At 43.1% G+C, this 19,735-nt stretch overlaps 2 protein-coding genes across 9 annotated transcripts in view; one reads left to right on the top strand and one right to left on the bottom strand.

Moving 5' to 3' along the window:
* The window catches only part of cep170aa (centrosomal protein 170Aa), a 41,767-nt gene extending 24,812 nt beyond the window's left edge, over positions 1 to 16,955 (top strand). For 2 of the 8 annotated variants that reach the window (XM_071480168.1, XM_071480169.1), the window contains exons 11-23: positions 4,256 to 4,624; positions 4,923 to 5,212; positions 6,698 to 6,790; positions 7,639 to 7,756; positions 7,941 to 9,524; positions 9,807 to 9,857; positions 10,893 to 11,166; positions 11,388 to 11,619; positions 12,009 to 12,176; positions 12,304 to 12,392; positions 12,519 to 12,612; positions 12,721 to 12,772; positions 13,540 to 16,955. In XM_071480168.1, the coding sequence (XP_071336269.1) occupies positions 4,256 to 4,624; positions 4,923 to 5,212; positions 6,698 to 6,790; positions 7,639 to 7,756; positions 7,941 to 9,524; positions 9,807 to 9,857; positions 10,893 to 11,166; positions 11,388 to 11,619; positions 12,009 to 12,176; positions 12,304 to 12,392; positions 12,519 to 12,612; positions 12,721 to 12,772; positions 13,540 to 13,868 (3,743 nt within the window). In that variant the 3' untranslated portion in view covers positions 13,869 to 16,955. The remainder of the gene's footprint in view (positions 1 to 4,255; positions 4,625 to 4,922; positions 5,213 to 6,697; positions 6,791 to 7,638; positions 7,757 to 7,940; positions 9,525 to 9,806; positions 9,858 to 10,892; positions 11,167 to 11,387; positions 11,620 to 12,008; positions 12,177 to 12,303; positions 12,393 to 12,518; positions 12,613 to 12,720; positions 12,773 to 13,539) is intronic. The other 6 variants (XM_071480170.1, XM_071480172.1, XM_071480174.1 and 3 more) reach the window with 6 other exon arrangements.
* Positions 16,956 to 17,714: 759 nt separating this feature from the next.
* hint1 (histidine triad nucleotide binding protein 1) lies at positions 17,715 to 19,728 on the bottom strand. The gene is made up of 3 exons (XM_071480181.1): positions 19,569 to 19,728; positions 18,272 to 18,376; positions 17,715 to 18,041 (listed from the first exon to the last, which is right to left on the bottom strand). Exons 1-3 carry the CDS (start codon positions 19,677 to 19,679, stop codon positions 17,877 to 17,879), a joined length of 381 nt encoding a protein of 126 aa, XP_071336282.1. The 5' UTR covers positions 19,680 to 19,728; the 3' UTR covers positions 17,715 to 17,876.
* Between the last annotated feature and the right edge of the window lie 7 nt (positions 19,729 to 19,735).

Below are 19,735 nucleotides of genomic sequence, written 5' to 3'. Positions count from 1 at the left end.
GCTGATTTGGCTCCTGCTGCCAGGAGTTTTTCTGAGAAAGGCCCAGACAAAGAGAGGCTATGCTAAGCTCTCTGCTGCCAGTAAAGAGAGTTTATATTTGATGCTAAGCTAAGCTATGGTAGGCTACATGCTGGTCATGAGTTAATTAAATGGAGGCCAATTTATGATGTTGTTGACATGCGTGGGGGGAGGGACCAGCAGGCAGGAGCTGATGAAAATAGAAATATGTGAAGTAGCAGTGGAAGACAGGGAACCTAATTCATTAGATGGAGTGAGTACTACAGGCATGTCAACTAGCTGACAGAATCCTAATGGATGTTGCTAACTGACTGACTTTGGGGCTGCTAGACACTGCAGCTTTTCCAGCTGAGGTTGTGGCTGATTGATACTTGATGAGCTTGCCCTTGGTGTTCAGTCACTGAAAAGAGAAAGGGAAACCAGATAAGAGCAAGGGATGGACTGTGGTTGTGGCATGGGTTAGAGGAAACCAAGAATAACCACAGAAGACAGGGAAAAGAAGGGTGGAGCAAAGGGGAAGGGTGGAGCAAAGGGGAAGGGGGGGGACAGGTGGACAGCTGGATGGAAAGCTTCCCATTGATGCCAGCTGCGGACATGTGAGGTGTGAAAAGAATAGGGGGAGGAAAGCAGGAGATGCTCATTGTAATGCTGAGAGCAGCATTTGCAGCAATAACAGCAAAGGTGATTGGACAAAGGAAGACAAGAAGGAGAGAGAGAGAGAGAGAGAGAGAGAAAGAGAGGCTTGTTGCCTGGACTGCAGTGAAAGTGGAAAGGGAGGTGGTGAAGGAGGAGAGAGCAGTTTTTGGTAGACAGTTGTTATAGTAACCGTGATGCAAATGATGGCAGGGAAAGAGAGAATACAGACATACAATTAGAAAGAGCCAAAACTAGCAGTGAACATCTGTTTGTGTCTGTGTGTGTGTTTGTATGTGTGATGGCTGCAGGAGCATGTGCGAGAGACGCGTTTCAGTGCTGACTGATGACGCGTGTGAAGCGTGTGCTGCTCACATGTGGATTTGTGTGGCTGAAATTCGACGTGTCTGTGTTTGGTGCATGTGCGTTTTTGAGACATGCTCAGCACTGATCTGCAGACAGGCAGTGCAGCATGTGTGAGAAGAGGCATGTGAGATGTGCTTAGGGTGTGTCGTAGAGGCACTAGGCAGAGAGAGGCAGGGGTTTAGCGAGGAAACTGAGGAGGCAACTGAGGAAGCTTTTGATTTGTGAGCATCAAGGTGAGTCTTTCTCTTCTTGCTGTAAGGAGGAATGTAGGGAGCTGCATCTTTATACTTTGTGATTTTTCTGTCAGGGTTGGAATATGAACTGTCATGTGTGTATTATTGTAACATCTAAAAATCAGTGCATTTTCCTTGCCAAAAACGATTCTGATATAGGCTATAAATGCATGATCTGAATGTTTTTTAGATTGCAAGATTATTTTTTGTGATTTTGACAAAAGATGAGTACTTTATGCATGATTGATATTCACTCGCAGTAGTAGTAAAAGCTTAACAGAGACACAAGGGTTGAACTTGAATATTCGTAATGCTTATTGTTCTGTATTTCCTGCTTACAATTCTAAATATGTTTGGGGTTGCGTGTTTGCTTGTCTGTTTGTGTGGCTGTGTATGCATGTAAAGTAAGTGCATCCTTGTGTCGAGCACTCAGTTCTGTGTGTGTGTGTATGTGCGTGCAGCCAGCGGCAGAGGCAGAGGCCAGCTCCACTGTGAGTCATGGTGGGGCGAGCGGGGCAGAGCACTGAACTCTCACAGACACCTCTGTTCTCTTCTGGCCCTGCCAACGGCTTCTTTGTCTGGGGAACACAGCATGAAAGACCTGCTTCTCTCTGTCTGCTTATCTGCAGATCTCCTCAAGCCACTGTAACGCACTGCTGCTTTCCTTTCTCATTCCTTCTATGCTCTCCCTTTCTTCTTTTTAATGAAACGTATGCTTTATTAAATTTCAAACAGTGATAAAAGACAGGAAGGACAGAGGTGGAGGTGGATGGTGGAATGTTTCAAATGAGCTACAGACTCCAGTGTAGCACTTAAAGGGGCACTCCAGTTCAATATTTTTCTTCAATAAAGTTGGAGGACTTGTGAGAGTCAAGCTCAAAAATGATTGGATCTAGTAATTCCCATAATGCATATTGTCTTTCATTAGACTCATCTGTCTTTCAAAACACATAGCCCCAATTTCTACTGCAGGCTTTTTGATGTAAATTCAAAGTTTTGAAGCCCAAACAGAGAGAAGCCCTCATGACATCAGTATAACATCAGGTTTATTTTCTCAGACTTTCCAAAGCTCCTCTTGAACCACAGAGGACATTATCCAACTGTTTCTACACACTGAGTAGCATCAAGTATGACAAGTAAACTGATCCTTGTGTAAAATTAGTGGAGGTGACCTATAAATACACAGAATAAACACCTACTATATTCATAGTAATGATCTGATAAACTGATACATTGACTTTCTCTAAACAGGACCAGTGTTGCACCTTGTCAGTTGCTGTTCTCTTTTTCAGTGTCTGAATTGGAAAATGAGAATTTGACTTTTAATAATTTTACGCAAAAGAAAAATCAAATAGACACTAAATCAAATAAATCAAATTACACTAAAGATCAAATTATAAAGACAAAAGTGAAGTGACATCAGGCTGATTCAAAATCCCCACTTAGCACTGTGTCCTCTTTTTTCTACTTCTAGCACTGCATTTATCTCTGCAGGTTGTGGCTATCTCAAGCAGTAACATTACAGAGAAGTAATTTTTGAAACTTCAACTCACACTGGAGGTTTGTAATAAGATTTATTGAATAGTTTCCTAGTGGGACAGATGTAGACTCTGGATGGTGTCCAGAGTATAGTATGAATGTTTGCACTGCAGTATCTTTTTGAGCATGTAATATTTTGGAGGAGGAATGAGAGAAATTATATTATTTGCCAGGATCAGAGGCTGTGCTGTGGTTTCCTAAAGCAATGTGTGAAGTGGAAGTTTTTTTCTGATGGTTCATCCCCTCCTCTCTCTCTGATACTCTGATTGGCTCACTGTTGGCTCCTTAACTGACAGGCTGATTGTGTGATGGCTATCGACTCTACATTACATACATACAACACACTACATACTTAGTGCCCTGCAGTTAAGAATCCCCCCTTTCTCTGTTTGCCTTTTTCTTTTCTCCCCTTCAATCCAGTTTCTCTCCTCTCCCGTCCACCCTCCTCCTTTCTTGCATCCCCCAGCCTCCTACCCTGGTCACCCTCCCCTTATCTTTCTCCTTTCTCCTTTCACCTCTCCTCCTCCTCTACCCCTGAAGCCCTTTGTCACCCCCACCCCCCCCACCCCCCCACCCCCCCCACCCCCCCCACCCCCCCACCCCATACACACACATACACACACATACACACACATACACACACATACACACACACACATACACACACACACACACACACACACACACACACACACACACACTCACACACTCACATCTAGCCTCCTTCTTTGCCTCCCCTTCCATGTACTCCTCCTCCCCTCCCCCTCATTGCTCTCTCTCTTGCTGTCAGTGAAGTAGGCAGGGCCAATAGCCGTGTGGGTGGCATGTCTGGATTAGTGTGGCACACTGTCTGCCATCGCACTACACCAAGAGGACATGCTGATGTGACCCAGACTGGTCAGAATGTAGAAATAGCAGTTATGTGGTAGGTAAGCCAGTCGTTTTGGATTCAGGGTCTGTTTTGACAGTTTCATGCTGACATTCAAGCCACAGCTGAAGATTTTTAGATCATTTCAGCTGTAATAGTTAGCAGACATTTGTTTCTTGTTGCAGAATCTACAGTGGGTGTGCTCTCAGGAAGGTGTGGTTCTCTGCTGCATGGGACTTTTGCCTTCTTCTTCTCCTTCTTCTTGGTTGCTTAATTTAGATAGACATCTCAACAATATTGTACTGTACAATATTGCTGCATTGTGTCTTTATGGATGCACAACAGCTGTAGTGTCTGTTGCTATGTTACTGTTATGTACACATGTTATGATTTGGATTTAAGAATGTTAAGTAATGTAACATCCTTAAGGTTTTCAGTATAGTATATAGTTAGAGCTGATGTTATTGGTACTGAAAACTAACCCAGGTAAATAAACATACATTTTATTGCTGTAAAGTATGAAAAGTAATATGAGCCATTGGAACATAAAATATACATGATAGAAACTTACCTGCCATTTATTCTTCTTCCCTGATAGGCAGCAAGCATGAGGATGGTACCCAGAGTGACTCTGAGAATGGACTGGGCCTGCGTTTTGCCAACCGCCGCCATGCCCTCGAGGAACGTCTAAAAGCAGCACACGGTCACGTGGGAGGGGGAGGAGGAGCAGGAGGAGCAGGAGGTGGGAACGTAACAGTGAGCGGGGCCCGAACGACCGGCACCCGCACTGCCTTCATGATCGAGTTCTACGACGAGGAAAACCCTCGCAAACGCCGGTCGTATTCATTCTCCCAGACTGCACCATTGCTTGGGGCAGGAGCTGGCGGGGAGGGACTTTGTCCTCAGCCCCCATCTCACCCCAAGGTGTTCAGTATTTCCACCTCTGCTACTACAGCCTCAGATTCAGGTAATAAAACTGTCTTTATATATTCTATGACACTCCTCTGTGTGTTTTCTGAAGTAAAGGTTCAAAGTTAAAAACCATGCCTTGGAAATATTCTGAGTTAGAAAACCTCAGTATTTCTCCTTGCATGAAAAGTGAAACTAAGAACCTCATGAATTAACAAAATAACTGTCATGACCTTGGACATTTCATACCCAAAAAATTACAGTGGGTTGTAGGCTGTATCTTGTTCCTCTCTTAAAGCACGTTATGTGTGTTTTTTCTAATTGATGTATTTCTGCTTCATCTTTGTTCCTACCAGGTAAAGTCCCAGCTCCGATACCAGCTACGGTGACTGCAGGTGCCCCTACAGCTGCCCGTGTGCTGCTCAAGCAGAGGTCAGAGGACCCGAGTATCGGTCGTAGCTCAGCTAGTACCGGGCTGGCGACAGGTAGCCCCACCAGCCCCAGCGAGGACGCCTCGGTCGTAGGGAGAGGAGCGGGGGCCGCTGGAGGAGAGGCAGAGGATGACCACAGTGATAAGGGGACATACACTATCGAATTGGAGAACAGAAACCCAGAGGAAGAGGAGGCCCGGCGCATGATAGACAAGGTAGGAAAATTCAGAGATATTAACCACTACCTGCACCAAACAGAATAATTTCTGTCTTTCTACTTCAGCCACAATACTTTGTCTTGACTGCAACTTCTTAATTCCAGCATCATGAGATGTATTTGGAATCGTTTGAAATCTACCTCAGCTGAGAGACAGGGATTTTCTCTTTTTTTGCATGCTGTGCTACAAAGAGAGCACTGTTGCTATGCACTCCAAAGTGAATAGTTTCACTATACACAAACAGACCAGAGCAAGGTTAATCATCTTTTTATTACCTGCCTCATTGACACTTTTAGGGTTAGCAAGTCCTTTGAGACTGTTTTTTTTTTTTTTCACTAAAACAAAGCTATTGTCTCTCCGTTGCCTTGCTTGACCACCACTCCATCCTCTCTGTCCCACTGGTAAACCTAATGCTTCTGTAATAGCCCGGAGAGGCTTGCTCCATCAAGCACTGTCCTGCTTTATTAAACGAACGCTTCAGGGAGGCTGAAAAACCACCATCCGTTTCCCGCTGCCACCCCTGTCCTGCAGCACAGTGCTCTTTCATGGTCAAGGGAAACATCTCTGAAAGGGGCAAAGCAACACACTGAGAGAGAGAAGGGTAAATGTTACTTTCTTTAAATAGGTACAACAAAAGCAAAGAGTGCAAAACCATTCTAGACGCAAGTTCACTAGGCTTTTTAATTGCCACCTAACAGATTTGGAAACTGGGACTAGAAGCAAATCTACTCATTTTTTAGTTGCTGCCAGTAAGTAAAGGTTATCACACGGGCATAATTTAAACTTTACTAAATGGTATCTTACAGTGGAACATATCCCTTAAAGTGTTGTATACAGGTGTTTTCTTAGGAGGAGCAGTGATATAATTAGTGGGGTGTATTTCTAGGCAGTGTTAGTCTGGATGTATTACTTTCAAAACTGGAAGTGTTGTTATGCTAATTCCTGTAATTAGGTGACACACAAATTGGCACACTGCTCACAGTATGTCCGCTTTCATTCGCTCTCCCTTTTGCAGTTTGTGTGTGTGTGTGTGTGTGTGTGTGTGTGTGTGTGTGTGTGTGTGTGTGTGTGCGTGCGTGCGTGCGTGCGTGCGTGCGTGTGCGTGCGTGCGCGTGCATTCGTGTGTATGTGCCTATGTGCCTGTGCATGTGTGATTTCTGTTTGTTGCCATGGTACTCAACTATCAAGTGCAGATCGCTGCTTTAATTCAACAGCATCTTGTTCTGGCTGTTCAGTTCACTTTTGTTCATCAAGAGGACTGTAGAATAATATTACCACAGTGTTTACATATCATGAGGGTGTTTAATTTTCATTACAAAGTGTGCTACAGTACTTACATGTTTGAGGTGAATACAGATTAAAGGCTGATTGGACAGTATGACAGCACATACGTACAAATGCATGAATTACACTTCAGCGAAATGTCCATCTTTTGCCACATTGTCAGCTTTTGTTTCCTCCTGCTTTTTCAAATGTTTGTAGGTGTTTGGTGTTCAGCAGAACCAAGACTCCTCTGCTCTGTCAGAGCTGAAAGGAGAAGGAAAAGGAAAGGAGACAGGAGAGACAGGGAAAGAGGTAGAAAACTGTGCTTTAACAGCTTATTTGCCAAGTTTCTTATTCTACTCTTTTTTCTTTAGTTTACATTTAGTTCCTCCTTGTTCTCTCTTCCTCTATCTGCATTTCTCCGCCTGTTATATGTTCACCTATACACCAATGTCCATTACTACAATAGTGATGTTGCCCAGTATGACTAATTCTTTGTGAATTTTGTTTGGATTAGCTAAATCCCACTGTAAAAAAGAATCCCAGTGGTTCATTATCACTCTCTATCCAGTGCAGCAAAATAGTGTAAAAGAGGTTGACTAATATTCATGGCTGAGTTTCACAATGTGAGTCACAGTCACTCCCATGGCTTGACCAATCTACTCCCCTAGCCTGTTAATGGGAGTAGGCTAGTCCTCCCAGTGACTGACCTAGATTATACTCAGAAGAGGAGAGACACGCTCTGCCCTGCAGGCAATGTCATAAGAGGGAGAGGACAACGTGTATGAACATTGACAGCCTCTCTATCGAGTCTTTTATGCCATTTAGGTAGATGTCTTTTTCCAAGTAAAATGAGCAAATGTTCTGGTTTTATTTTAAATCCAAACAGTGTGTAAATGTCTACCAATGAGTAGATTATATGTATTATATATGTACACAACATATTTTGATTTACATGTAAAAACAAATACAGAAATTCGCCTTCATACCACTGCCCTTTATTCTCAACTAAACTAAATCATTTCCATCACATTTCCAATGAAGTCATTAATGCCACTTTGTACCATCACTGATGTACTTAACTGCTGTCTTGAACATTTTTCTCACTCCTGGTTCCTTCTTGTCACCCCACCCCTCACCGCCCTCTTGTGTCCTCACAGGGTCTTCCTGGTGACTCAAGCTGGGTCTCCCAGTGGGCCAGTCTAGCTGCCAATCACACCAGGACGGACCCAGAGGGATCAGGAGCAGAGACAGCCACCTTCCTGCACAAAGAGAGAGGTACATCGTCAATTGACTTTCAGAGAACGAATATGCCTAAAACTAAAAGTTAAATCTAGATTTAATTCAGTTTTCAGATACTTTTTCCCTTAAAAAATCCCCAAATTAAATGCACATTTATAAACACATCATGTAAAAGACAATCATGAATCTAAGTTAACTTAGCTTATCCTTTGTTCTCTAGGAGCTGATGCCTTTGAGTCCGGTGCATCCCTCAGCAGAGGTGAATCCTCCTCCAGTCTGACAGACCGAAAGCGCAGGACCCTCCCCCAGCTCCCTGCAGATGACCCCCGGGCTAAATCCAGCACCAAAGCTCTGAGGTCTGAGATTGGAGAGAAGCAGGACACTGAACCACAGGAAAAAGAGAACAAGGGAGACGGGGAGTCCCCAACTCCCATGGAGAACAGTGAGATGACCAGTAAACGGAAACAAAGCTCCACTTCCTCTCCATCTAAGGCTCCTCTCCGGACCTCTGGCAGCAGTGAGCGGAGGAAGAGGTCAGAGGAGAGGAAAGGAGGAGGAGGAGGAGCAGTAGAAGGAGGCGAGAAGTCTGGGAAGCCTCTAGTGCGCCAGGGCAGCTTCACTATTGAGAAGCCCAGCGCTAATGTCCCAGCAGAGCTCATCCCACGCATCAACAGAGGCGGCAATGGGCGCGAACGCAGCGACTCTGTGGGCAGCATGGATACTGCCACGCTCCTGAAAGACACTGAAGCTGTCATGGCATTCCTGGAGGCCAAACTAAGAGATGAAAACAAGCTAGACCAGAAAATTAGCAAAACTGGCATCACCACTCAGGGTTCAGGTTCTGGCTTCCCCCTTCGGACTGACTCCATCTCTCCTGAGTCAGATGTGGATACGGCCAGCACAGCCAGTCATGTGGCTGGAGAGGCAGACAGGAAAGCAGCATCTAGTGGTGTACAGAAACGACGTTCCTTCAGCAGCATGCACCGGGAGAAGAGCAACATGAGCACATCTTCCAAGACCAGCGTCACTAATGCAAGCGCCCGTGAGCGTTTGGAGAGAAAGACTAAAACAAGAACTGCAGAGGCGACAAGCCGGACTGATGCACGCCGCTCTGTTCAGCCGTCCTCTGCCTCCTCCAGAGCACGCCAGCCTTCTATGGATCTCACTGATGATGACCAGACTTCTTCCTTCCCCATCTCTGACATCCTCTCCTCAGACCAGGAGACCTACTCTGGACCGTTGGGGCACTCAGCACATGGGCGAGGCTTAGATGATACCCTTCATTCCAAACTTGATAGCAGGTCAGCTAAGACCTCCACCAGTGGTTCCTCCAAAACCAGCCGCACTCTCCAGGCAGCCACAGCCTCCTCCCTGAGCAAGCAGGCATCACTGCCTCAGCCACGGCCCACAAGAGCCTCCCTTCTTCGCCGCGCCCGCCTGGGGGACACATCCGACACAGACCTCGCTGATGCAGACAGAGTGTCTGTGGCTTCTGAGGTATCCACCACCAGCTCCACCTCTAGGCCGCCATCTGGTCGGAAGGGATTGTCACGACTGGATATGTTGGCTCAGCCGCGTAGAAACCGTCTGGGCTCCATCTCAGCCCGCAGTGACTCAGAGTGTACAGTGACCCGCAGCTCCACCTCTTCACCCCGTCTGTCAGCGGAGACTGCTCTGCGTCTGGGCTTGCGCTCATCAACACCCACAGAGAACAGACTGACACCCAGGATGAGGGCCAGCAGTGTGTCCAAACTAAATGAGACCAAGACAAGGACCACTACATCTGGATACTGCTCGCCCACAGGTGAGCACATCAGCTGGTTTGTGGTTTATTCAGATTTTTGGTATATTGTAGGAACAAGAAGAAGAGGAACATTCTAAAATTCTAAATCAGGGTTTGTTACTTATGTTTATTTTGAACTTACTGGATTTCTGGTTTCTTTGCAACACACAATAAGCGGTGTAAGGATCACATCCAAAAAGTCTACACCATTCCATCCTCATTATTGTGTCAGTATGCAAACATTTGTCTGTAAACATTTCCACTCTGTTGTGACATACTTGTGCATTGGTTTTCATCGTCCAGAGTGCTCTCAGCCCGAACCTGAGGGCGGTGATGCAGAGGAGGAGCTGATGGGTACTGTACCAGAACTGTAGAGTCTTCTTAGAACTGTGTGTGTGTGTGTGTGTTTGTGTGTCAGACCTGGGTCACAGCAATAGAGGCTGCTATTATGCTCATCAAAAGGAAAGCAGTTTATTCATGTTAGCATTTGAAGGGTTTTTATTTCAAAATGACATTCACTACTTGAAAAGGTGATGCTTACTTTTAAGAATCCATTTTTGTAGGACTGTCAGCTAATGTTAAAGTCCTTGGGATCTTTTACATTTTACAGACAGAAATTTTATAATGACATTTTATATCTGTTTGGAATATTTTCCTAAATTTAAAGGTGTAGTTTGTAGTGCTAGCACATAATATGAAGTTGAACATGATGACCCAGCTCTAGCATATGTTGCGGTGTTAACTCTGTATCTCCCTCCTTAAATCCATCAAGTAATGTTGTGATGAAGACCCAAATGCTCTACTCACACTTTATTCTATTAAAACATTTCACAACATTAGAGTTCAAACTGCAAAACCCATGAGCAAATGGTTTTGGAACACTGCTCCATCTTGTGGAGATTTTCATTCAAGACACTTGTACTTGGTCCTATTTTACTCCTGAGAGCGTGATAGAGCATGGTGTTGTCTCATCATAGTTTAGAAGCAGCTTAACACGTCCTGGCGCTATCAAGGTCTTATGTTGTTGGAAGCTTTCGTTTGCTGCCTGGGGTGGGGAGTTTTTAGATGAACTCAAGTCGTTTTTTTTTGCTGCTGTGTCTGTTGTTTTCAATTTGGTTTTATTATCACAAAGACATCCCTGCAGCTGTTCATTAACAATAACTTGAGATAAAATACACTGCTTTGACTCACCGACCTTTTTCATTCATCGCTCCTATTTTTTTACAACTTTGTCAGAACAAAGCAGGATTGGCTGGGGGCTGCCTGAGTAACAAAGCCTCTCATGTTGACAAGCTCATTTATTAACCTCATGAATAACAGATGTTATAATGGAATGAAGTACAGTAATATTGACTGAATGATTGTCTTCCCCTGCCTTTACCACCGCAGTGTCCAGTAGCAGCAGATGGAGACGTCTGCCGCCAGAGTACGGCTCCACCTCAGAGGAAGAGTTTGGCTCCAACAGGAATTCTCCGAAGCATGGAGGACGCTCCCACGTGCGGCCTCATCACCTCGTCCCCCATCGCAGCTCAAGACTCAGCACCACCGCAAGCCCAGGCTCTGCCACGGTGACGGGCCCGGGTGGAGTGGCGATCAAACATCGTATGAAGGAGCAAGAGGAGTACATCAGAGACTGGACAGCACACAGTGAGGAGATAGCCAGGTATTGATCTATGCTGATCTGTTTAAGTGATACTGATTGATTTGAGAATTTAATCTTTCATGAGTCTATGTAATGTTTTAGTATGATGTTAGAATGTTTAATAAGAGCTGTCCTGTATGGCTTAACATTTATCTTTATGTGTATGTGATTACAAGTTGTTGTGTAGTGTTCATAAAGATGTCTATCCTGAGTCCTAAAGAACCCTGTCTGATGGTTAACAGGTTATTCCCCTGTGTGCGCAGGATCAGCCAGGACCTGGCTAAGGACTTGGCTATCTTGGCCCGTGAGATCCATGATGTGGCCGGCGAGATCGACTCAGTCAGCTCCTCTGGCACGGCACCCAGCACCACTGTCAGCACTGCCGCCACCACTCCAGGATCAGCTATTGACACCCGGGAAGAGGTAGGCCCTGCACGTTCCACGCAGCCGGACATACAGGAGAGCATGAAAAAGGTGCCCGTTTTTCTTCTTCTATCATTACTTTACTGTGTGTGCTTCCATTGTGCCTTCGCCATCCCTCCTGTGTTGCTTTGGTTAAACTGCCGTGCCTCTCTGTTGCTTTGTAGCTTTCATCTGCTGTGAGAGGTATTCATTTATTACACTCCCTTCTGCTCCACTTTCATTCCTTTATTTGTTCATTCTTATCTTTATTTTATTTTATTTTATTTTTTCACCAACTTTAGCACAAGAGGATTAAAATCTGTCATAGTTGCTAATTCTTCATTTCTCACAGATATTTACTTATCTTTATTATAGATAGCTGGAATCACACTGGAAGGAATTTTCTTTACATTTTATTTCCCTCTTCTCTTTCTTCTACATCTTTCCCTATCTTTGTCCAGTTGGTGGATCGGGTATTTGATGAGAGCCTCAACTTCAGGAAGATCCCACCTGTGATTTCAACTAGTAAGGCACCAGAGATCAACGGTAAGCCAGTGGAGCTCCGCCCCCGTGCTCCTGACAGTCTGGAGCCCCGAGCTCTGAGGAGACGCACCTGGAACCGAGAGGAGGTGAGAGGCAGCGCAAAGAGCATGACATAAGAGCATGACAAAAATATACCAACATGGAGGCTGTCACAAAAAATCACCTACAGGTTGTCATATGTCTCAGTTAATTTATTTTCCTCCGTGTATTCAGGCGGTGTTGGACAGCCTGCTGCTCAATTCAGTTTCTCAACTGTCCTCTAAAATAAGACACTCTGTTGACAAAACTGCAGGAAAAATCAGGTAATTGCACTTTGTGATATTACAACCTTCCATGAGTACGTAACAGTGTATATACAGTATATCTGTCCCTGAGCGAAATATTATGTTGAATAACCATGTGTCCTGCTGTGTGTTACTTTTCCTCAGGATTTTGTTTAAGGATAAGGACAGGAACTGGGATGAAATTGAGAATAAACTGCGATCAGAAAGTGACATACCCCTCCTGAAAACCTCCAACAAGGTGCAGAAATGTGTCGGTATGAACAATATTTGATCACAAGTAAAGCACAGTGACATTGGAAGCTAATAGTTTTGTTGTGTTTTTTTTTCCACATTACACCTCATGCAGGAGATTTCTTCAATTCTGCTCGAACTGAAGAGAGTTGAGAAGCAGCTTCAAGGTAAAGTGAAACTAATAAGAAATGTGAACTTACCTGAACTACAAACACACTTGAACAAACTGTTGTGTATGATTATGGTTATTTTTCATGCAGCTGCCTCTTATTTGTTTACTTGCATTCCATGTTAGAGGAATATTAAAGAGGGAAACACATTAGGGTGGGAGACACTGAGGCATGTGAAAGTGCTTTACACTAGCTGGAGAGTTGTGACCACCTTCCACTGGAATTTAAGAGGAATGTATTATATGAAGCATCCTTTTGTTAAAGCCCTGAACACAAAACACGCCAGTTCAACTCCGAAGTATTTCTCTTTAACATTAAATGTTTATGACCAAATAAGCAGCAATAGTTAAGTAAAAAAAAAAGTCATCAGTACTGGGTGGGTGTAGTTTGATCAGATCTGATTGACAGTGACCAAACAATCCAGAATTTACCAGATTCTGATTCAAATGTTGTTAAATCCTGATTGGTGCACTGAAATGCATGGGATGAACTTTTTCACTTCAAACCAGTGAGAACAGCATAGAGAAAAAAATAAATACAGAAATCTGTCATGTGAAATATTCAAATCTGAATCTGAAAATAGTTTGATCATGTAGGATGCCATCACTCAATAAAAAAAAAACAACAACAAAGAAAATAAGTTTTCTCCTTTAATAAGTTAGAATAGAATAAGTTCTCTTTTAAGGTTTATTTTAGCAGCAAATGTACATTGACTTTTACACAAAGCCCTTCACACACTGATTATTTCCATCTCTCTGTCTCAGTCATCAATGTCATGGTAGACCCAGATGGGACTCTGGATGCCCTGGCCAGCCTCGGCCTCACCAGCCCCACCACCCCTACCAAGCCCCAAACCGCCAAAACTTCCCCCTCTGCCACCAGCCCTGGCTCCGCACCCCCAGCCAAAGACTCGCTGCCAGGGATCCTTCCTGGTCCTGGAGGATCAGCACCCTCCGCCAGGGTCCAGGCTTCCTCTGCCAGCACAGAGGAAACTACACGAGACCCCAGTGTGGGTCTGGGGTTAACAGGGGTCGGAGGACTGCCCTTCAACCGCATGCGGCCAAGCGGAGAGGAGGCCATCGCACAGAAGTGAACGTCAAAGTTTCCCTGAAATCAAGGCTCTGTGAATAAACATGAGTCTGGAATGCAGGTGGCTGGTAATCAGCGTTGACAACAGGAATAGAAACAATGAAACAGTTTTTCTGACAGAACAGTTGCCATTCTGCTGACTATACCACTTTAGGATTATGGATATAATATGAAGATAATTTAGCAAAAGCATTACCAGACCTTGGCCGGAAATAAAGTGCTTCAGCTTTAGACTCCACTGGCTATACCCCAGCTGATGCATCATGGACATACTCTTGAAAGGAAATTGACACATGAATGATTTGGATATATGTCATTTTATGAGCTTTTCACCCTCAAAGGACCAGTGTGTAGGATTCAGTGACATCTAGTGGTGAGGTTGCAGATTGCAATCAAATGAATACCCCTCTCCCCATCCCTCCCTATCCAAGCATGTAGAAGAACCTGCAGAGGCTTTCAGGTAACGTAAAAACACAAGGGCCCTCTCTAGAGCCAGTGTTTGGTTTGTCTGTTCTGGGCTACTGTAGAAACATGGCAGTGCAACAGGTGATCTCTGTGGAAGAAGATCCGCTCCCTGCGTAGATAGGAGGCTCATTCAGTGCTAATGAAAACACAATTCTTAGATTCAGGTGATTATGTACTAATGAAAATATAATTGTTAGTATTAAGATTCCCTCCCTTCCCAATCCTACACACTGGTCCTTTAAACTACTCATGCTGACTGGCCAGCCTGACTTCCAGATGGACTAAATGCTACCTGGCTGCTCTCTCAGCGGGCAGATCTCTGTGGCTGTACAGTCTCCACTCTTCCTCCAGTCTTTTCCTCTTGCCTTCTCCATGTGTCAGGACCCTACCTACACTAAGGACATGCCTTAAAACACATCCTCGAGAGTAGCAGTGTAACCCCCCCCTTGTCCCTTCAAATAATATACAAGACAACTTTTAAGACTTAAATACAGTAATTTCAGATAAACGGAATGCATTGTAAAATAACACTTGCAAAAGATGTTCTATTTACACTATGATGAAATGCAACCCTGCAATAATTTATTAGCTCTTGTTCAGTACAAAGAATATTTCAGCAGCCTTAAGTAACCACCTTGACAAACTACACAGTCATAAACAGACATGCTTTATGCCAGAAACAGTTCACAAATTAAGCAGAATTTTTATATATTTCATAACTAACTGTCCGTCCATTGAACCATCTCTCCAACTGACTCCATTAAAAAAAGATTTGTAGTGCCTCCCCATCTCTGTACTCACCTACCTGTCCTTAACCCATTCTCTTTTACTCTTTCCTGCCCTACCTTTCCCTCCCAGTACTTAGAAAAAATATTACACAAAGTTTGTCACTTCAGTAGCATGTACATGACAGAGCTGAGAGCTTTCTACCTGCCAGTTGGTGTCTGTGTTGATATTACTAATATTGAATGGTAGTTTACACACAGTAGTAAAAGCCTGTGGGAAACCAATGATCATTTTCAGTCAAAATAATCACCTACCAAAGTTAACCATTTTATTTATATTGTCATTTTCAGACAATAGAGCCATCTTGAAATTCATCTGTTGTGCAAAAGCTGATATGGCAGTTCATACTGTATGTTTTAGATGGAAGCAACCTTCCTCTGAGATTCACCTCCTCTTCTCTGAATGTCAAGACCATTTTTTTCTGCTAATTAAAGATGCAACAAGCTTATTTATTATATTGAACCACTAGTTTAATCATTGCTGCCATATCCTTCTTTGACCCATGTCACATGGCCTGTCAGAATCAGTGCTCTTAGCCTTTTGCTGTAGTGAATCCACTCAAGTGTCCTATGATTTCCAATTGGCTTTTTTCTACTTTCTTCAGTCACAGACGATGTGACTTCTTTTTACACTGATGCACTGCACTGATGAGCAAAGAAAATAAGTGTGTACACTAAATATTTTATAATATTTAGATACTGGTATTGTATTGTAGATACCGAGACCTTTGCTTTTTAATGCTTTTTAGTCACTTAAAAAAATGTCATTTTCTTTATCTGTCACTGAACAGTTTGAGCTCATGTACACACAAAACCTGAGCATTGGAAAAGCTGCTGGATCTAGCTTAATTGTCTTGTCAAAAAGAACATGGGCAACTAACAGAGAGGCCTTCTGTGGCTCAAAATGTTTTCTCTGAGGATCGTCAGTGAGTAGAAATGATCCCATCTTGCTTTCCATCTATTTTATGGATTTCGCTTGTAATATGGCTTCATATCAGTGTATATACAGAAGGTGCATCGTTGTCTTTCCACCGACAGGGGAAGTTCCAGCGTCCAGATACTGTAGAGTTGCAGAGAGACAGTATAGTTAACCTCTTTCTCATTGACTTTGCTGCTTTTCAAGTTACTTTATGGGAACTAACCGTTTTCTGAATCTCTCTTCATCTTATAGTCTGTGTTCTAGAGTAAGATGACTTAAAGGCAGTGTATTAGTACTTAGATATTCTCACAATAGTGAATTTAGGTACCAGAATACAAGTTCATTTCCTTCTCTCTATACTGTACTGTACATTGTCTTTCGATGCCTCGAAGTGCCCATTTTGACTATAGAAGGGCATTGATTAAAAGAACAAAAAAGATGTTAGTTGTCTAAAAAAATGATTTTGCACATCAGATTGTGGTGTTTTTTTTTTTTCAAACAGAAGTAGTGAAGAAGCAGTGAAAGGTTGCAAATGTCAAATGGTTTGACAAAGAATGATATCTCTATGCCTGATATCAGAAGTGACTGCCTTGCCTCTCTGGAACTATTCTGTCTGTGCAAGCGAAGCCTCTAATCGTGTTACCTGTTTGTTTTTTGTTTTTGTTTTTTTCTCCCCCCATTTTATCAAAAAACAAACAAAAAACAAACAAAAAAAAAAAACAATGAAGTTAGGGGACTGTGAATGCTAGGTACATGTTTATTTTTTAAATTCTACATGTCATCTGATTAGTGTCATTTTTGTAAAGAAAAAAAAACACCATTTTATTTATTTTTGTTTTAATATTTTGTGGATGTTTCATGTATTTTATATTTGTTCAACTATCTGCATTGTTTCTTACTGTTAATAAAACAGAGCCATTCACTTGTTTCTGTTTTTATTTAACTGGGCACTGAACTGTCAAATCCAAACAGACACATGCAAGCACTTGTATTAACACAATATGCCAACAATGATCTCTGTGATGACATTATGTGTACAGTGCTCTTTAACGGGAACCTGGTTGACCTCAGATTATAATTTCCATGGGATTTAATCTTTCAAGATAAAACTGTGCCTGTACACAGGCATAGCATAACTCTTGGAAAAGAGTTCATTCTATATTAAGGGTTAAATATCTACAATTCTCACTGAATAGAGGTTGACCTGTCGTCATGGTTCAACTGAAAATGCAAATGACTCTTACACTGCACATTTGTGTTGCCTGAACTCTTAGAGATGTTGCATGCTCAGCTGTCTGAATCATTTCACAAGAGGAAATGCCAACCATAGACTGCATACATGGAGTATTAATGTGGTATTAAATACATAATAAGTATAGATGAGTATATTGAAATTAGTGTCACCTGCAACCTGGGTTTAGTACAAAGACGGATCTACTTCTCTTTAACTAGTGTTAAGTGTCTACGTGAGACCTTGGCTAGAAGATGGCGTTGGACGACAAAGTCTATCTGATATTATCTGATCTGTCTGTTGCTGATAAGCTTAGAAACAACACCAAGAGAAAGACTGTAGCGCTGCTTAAAATCCCAACTGTAAGAACAGTAAACAACACATTTAAATTATCTTCATATTTCTGAAGAATCTTAAAAGAGTCAAGATAAAGAAAAACGTGACTCTCTGTGTTGTTGTGAATTGCATTTTATTACCACTGGTGAATTTCAAGGTTTTGTTTGGCTTTTGTTTCACATGACAAACTGTTTTAGTCTACATTTAACAGTACTGGTTGTCAGACAACAGATGTGAACAATGATAGCTGGATGGTCTGCGCCAGGAGACGGAAGGTTAGCCGGGGGGCCACTGCATGGTGCGTCCGCCCAGGACGTGGATGTGTATGTGGTAGACAGACTGGCCTCCATCTGGCCCATCATTGACGACGATCCGGTAGCCTTTAGACAGGCCCGCCTCTTGAGCACACTTTTTAGCAACTATCATCAAGTGGCCCAACAACTAAGGGACAGAGAGAATTTATGAATGACAATGAAGTGAAAATTCATACATGTATGCATAAACATAAGCAAGCAAACCCTGGATTAAAACACAATGTTCAGGTGCCGCAGATGTCCAGACAAGCTTCAAGTTGGCCATCTAGTGGTCACAAACAGAAAGCTGCTTGACAAATCACTGAAGGGTCATTTTACAGTCCATTATAAAAGCAGAGAACCTATGATCATACTTACTGCAGCATCACTCTCCTCGGCTTGCGACAGCTGAACAATTGGCTTTTTTGGGACGACGAGGATGTGAGTGGGAGCTTGAGGAGAAATATCAGGGAAGGCTACACACTGAAATCCAAAAGAACAAATGAAGAAGAAGAAGCATTTAGTCTGGGCAGACAGATGAGGTGCAGCTGACCAGAAAACAGAGACATCTACATGATAGAATGCAATAAATACCCCCACAACTTGTATTCTGACTTGCACTTTAGCTGTTTACGTGTTGGGTCAATATGATTGGCTGCTGCATTTTGTGAGGATGTTTTATCAGACTGCATTCTACTTGAAGATGCAAAGACTTTCATCATTTGTCATGTCATCAGTGGCAGCTGCGGAGTCACACAGCAGTTCATACTCTTATGATGCAGTCCGCTGCAGCATCAGCACGTCAGACAAGAACACAAGGAGACTGCACAAACTGGTTAAAAACGCTGAGCCTGTGCCTGGCTACTGAACAACTGAATTTCCCCTAGGGGATGAATAAAGCATCTATCTATCTATCTGACAGTAATGTTTTCATCTATAGCATGTAATGCATTGTATTTTGTTATCGTTAGCAGAAAGCAGTGCACATGTCACTACTTTTCTTTCATTCCATTGTGGGTGAAGATTAAATGTAGTGCAAAACAAAAAGGGTGGCTCTGCATTTAGAATAAGCAGTTTGTTTGCTTGGCTGACATACAGAACTGAAACTATTTGTTTCATGTTTATGTTTACAGTTGTCCATGCATAAACACAATGCAGGGAAACCTGTTTACCGCGTAGTGATGTGAATCTTTGGGTGTAACACCGGCAGCTTCACAAATAATGTTGAGATGCTTTGAGTGCCTCATTATCCAAACCACAGGAATAACAACACAAGACTCTGCAGAGGCTACACGTTACAGACTTGGCCAAGTGGACCCTGTCATCTGTCGGTAGGGAGCCAACTGTCTGCAGGGGCCAAGCGAAACATGAGCAGCGACTTCAAACTTGCAGAATAAAAACTAAACCGAGCTCTGTTACAGACCTTTAACCTGCTTGTTCTGCTTTAAAGAAAGCTTTTAGCAGCCTGGGTGCAAGCTAACACAGCCCGTACAGCACTGGGTTGGTTATATTCCGATAAAACGCCTCACTTCTATGATTTGTCACAAAATTAGTCCAGTAGCGGTTTCTACAAAGCTGGCGCAGAGCTATCGTTAGCTCAACAGGAACTCTTGAGCAATAAGTATGACTTATTACATCCAAATCTCCTTCTGTTTATAAAAAATGTAATGCATACCTGGTCATCCTCATAGATTAATTTAGCAGGTATCTCTTTGCGTACGATTTTTCCAAATATTGTGTCCCCGCCCGGCTGGGCAGCCTGTGCTTTCGCCGTTTCGTCAGCCATGTTGGCGCAGACTGGCGCAGACGAGGAGAAACTACACTTGATGGTCCAAATGACTA

The sequence above is a fragment of the Trachinotus anak genome, unplaced genomic scaffold, assembly GCF_046630095.1.
Source record: "Trachinotus anak isolate AG129_WGS33_773 ecotype Australia unplaced genomic scaffold, CSIRO_AGI_Tana_v1 ptg000007l, whole genome shotgun sequence".
Lineage (NCBI taxonomy): Eukaryota > Metazoa > Chordata > Actinopteri > Carangiformes > Carangidae > Trachinotus > Trachinotus anak.
The sequence above is the reverse complement of the archived record's forward strand: the minus strand, read 5'-3'. Positions and strand labels throughout refer to the sequence as shown.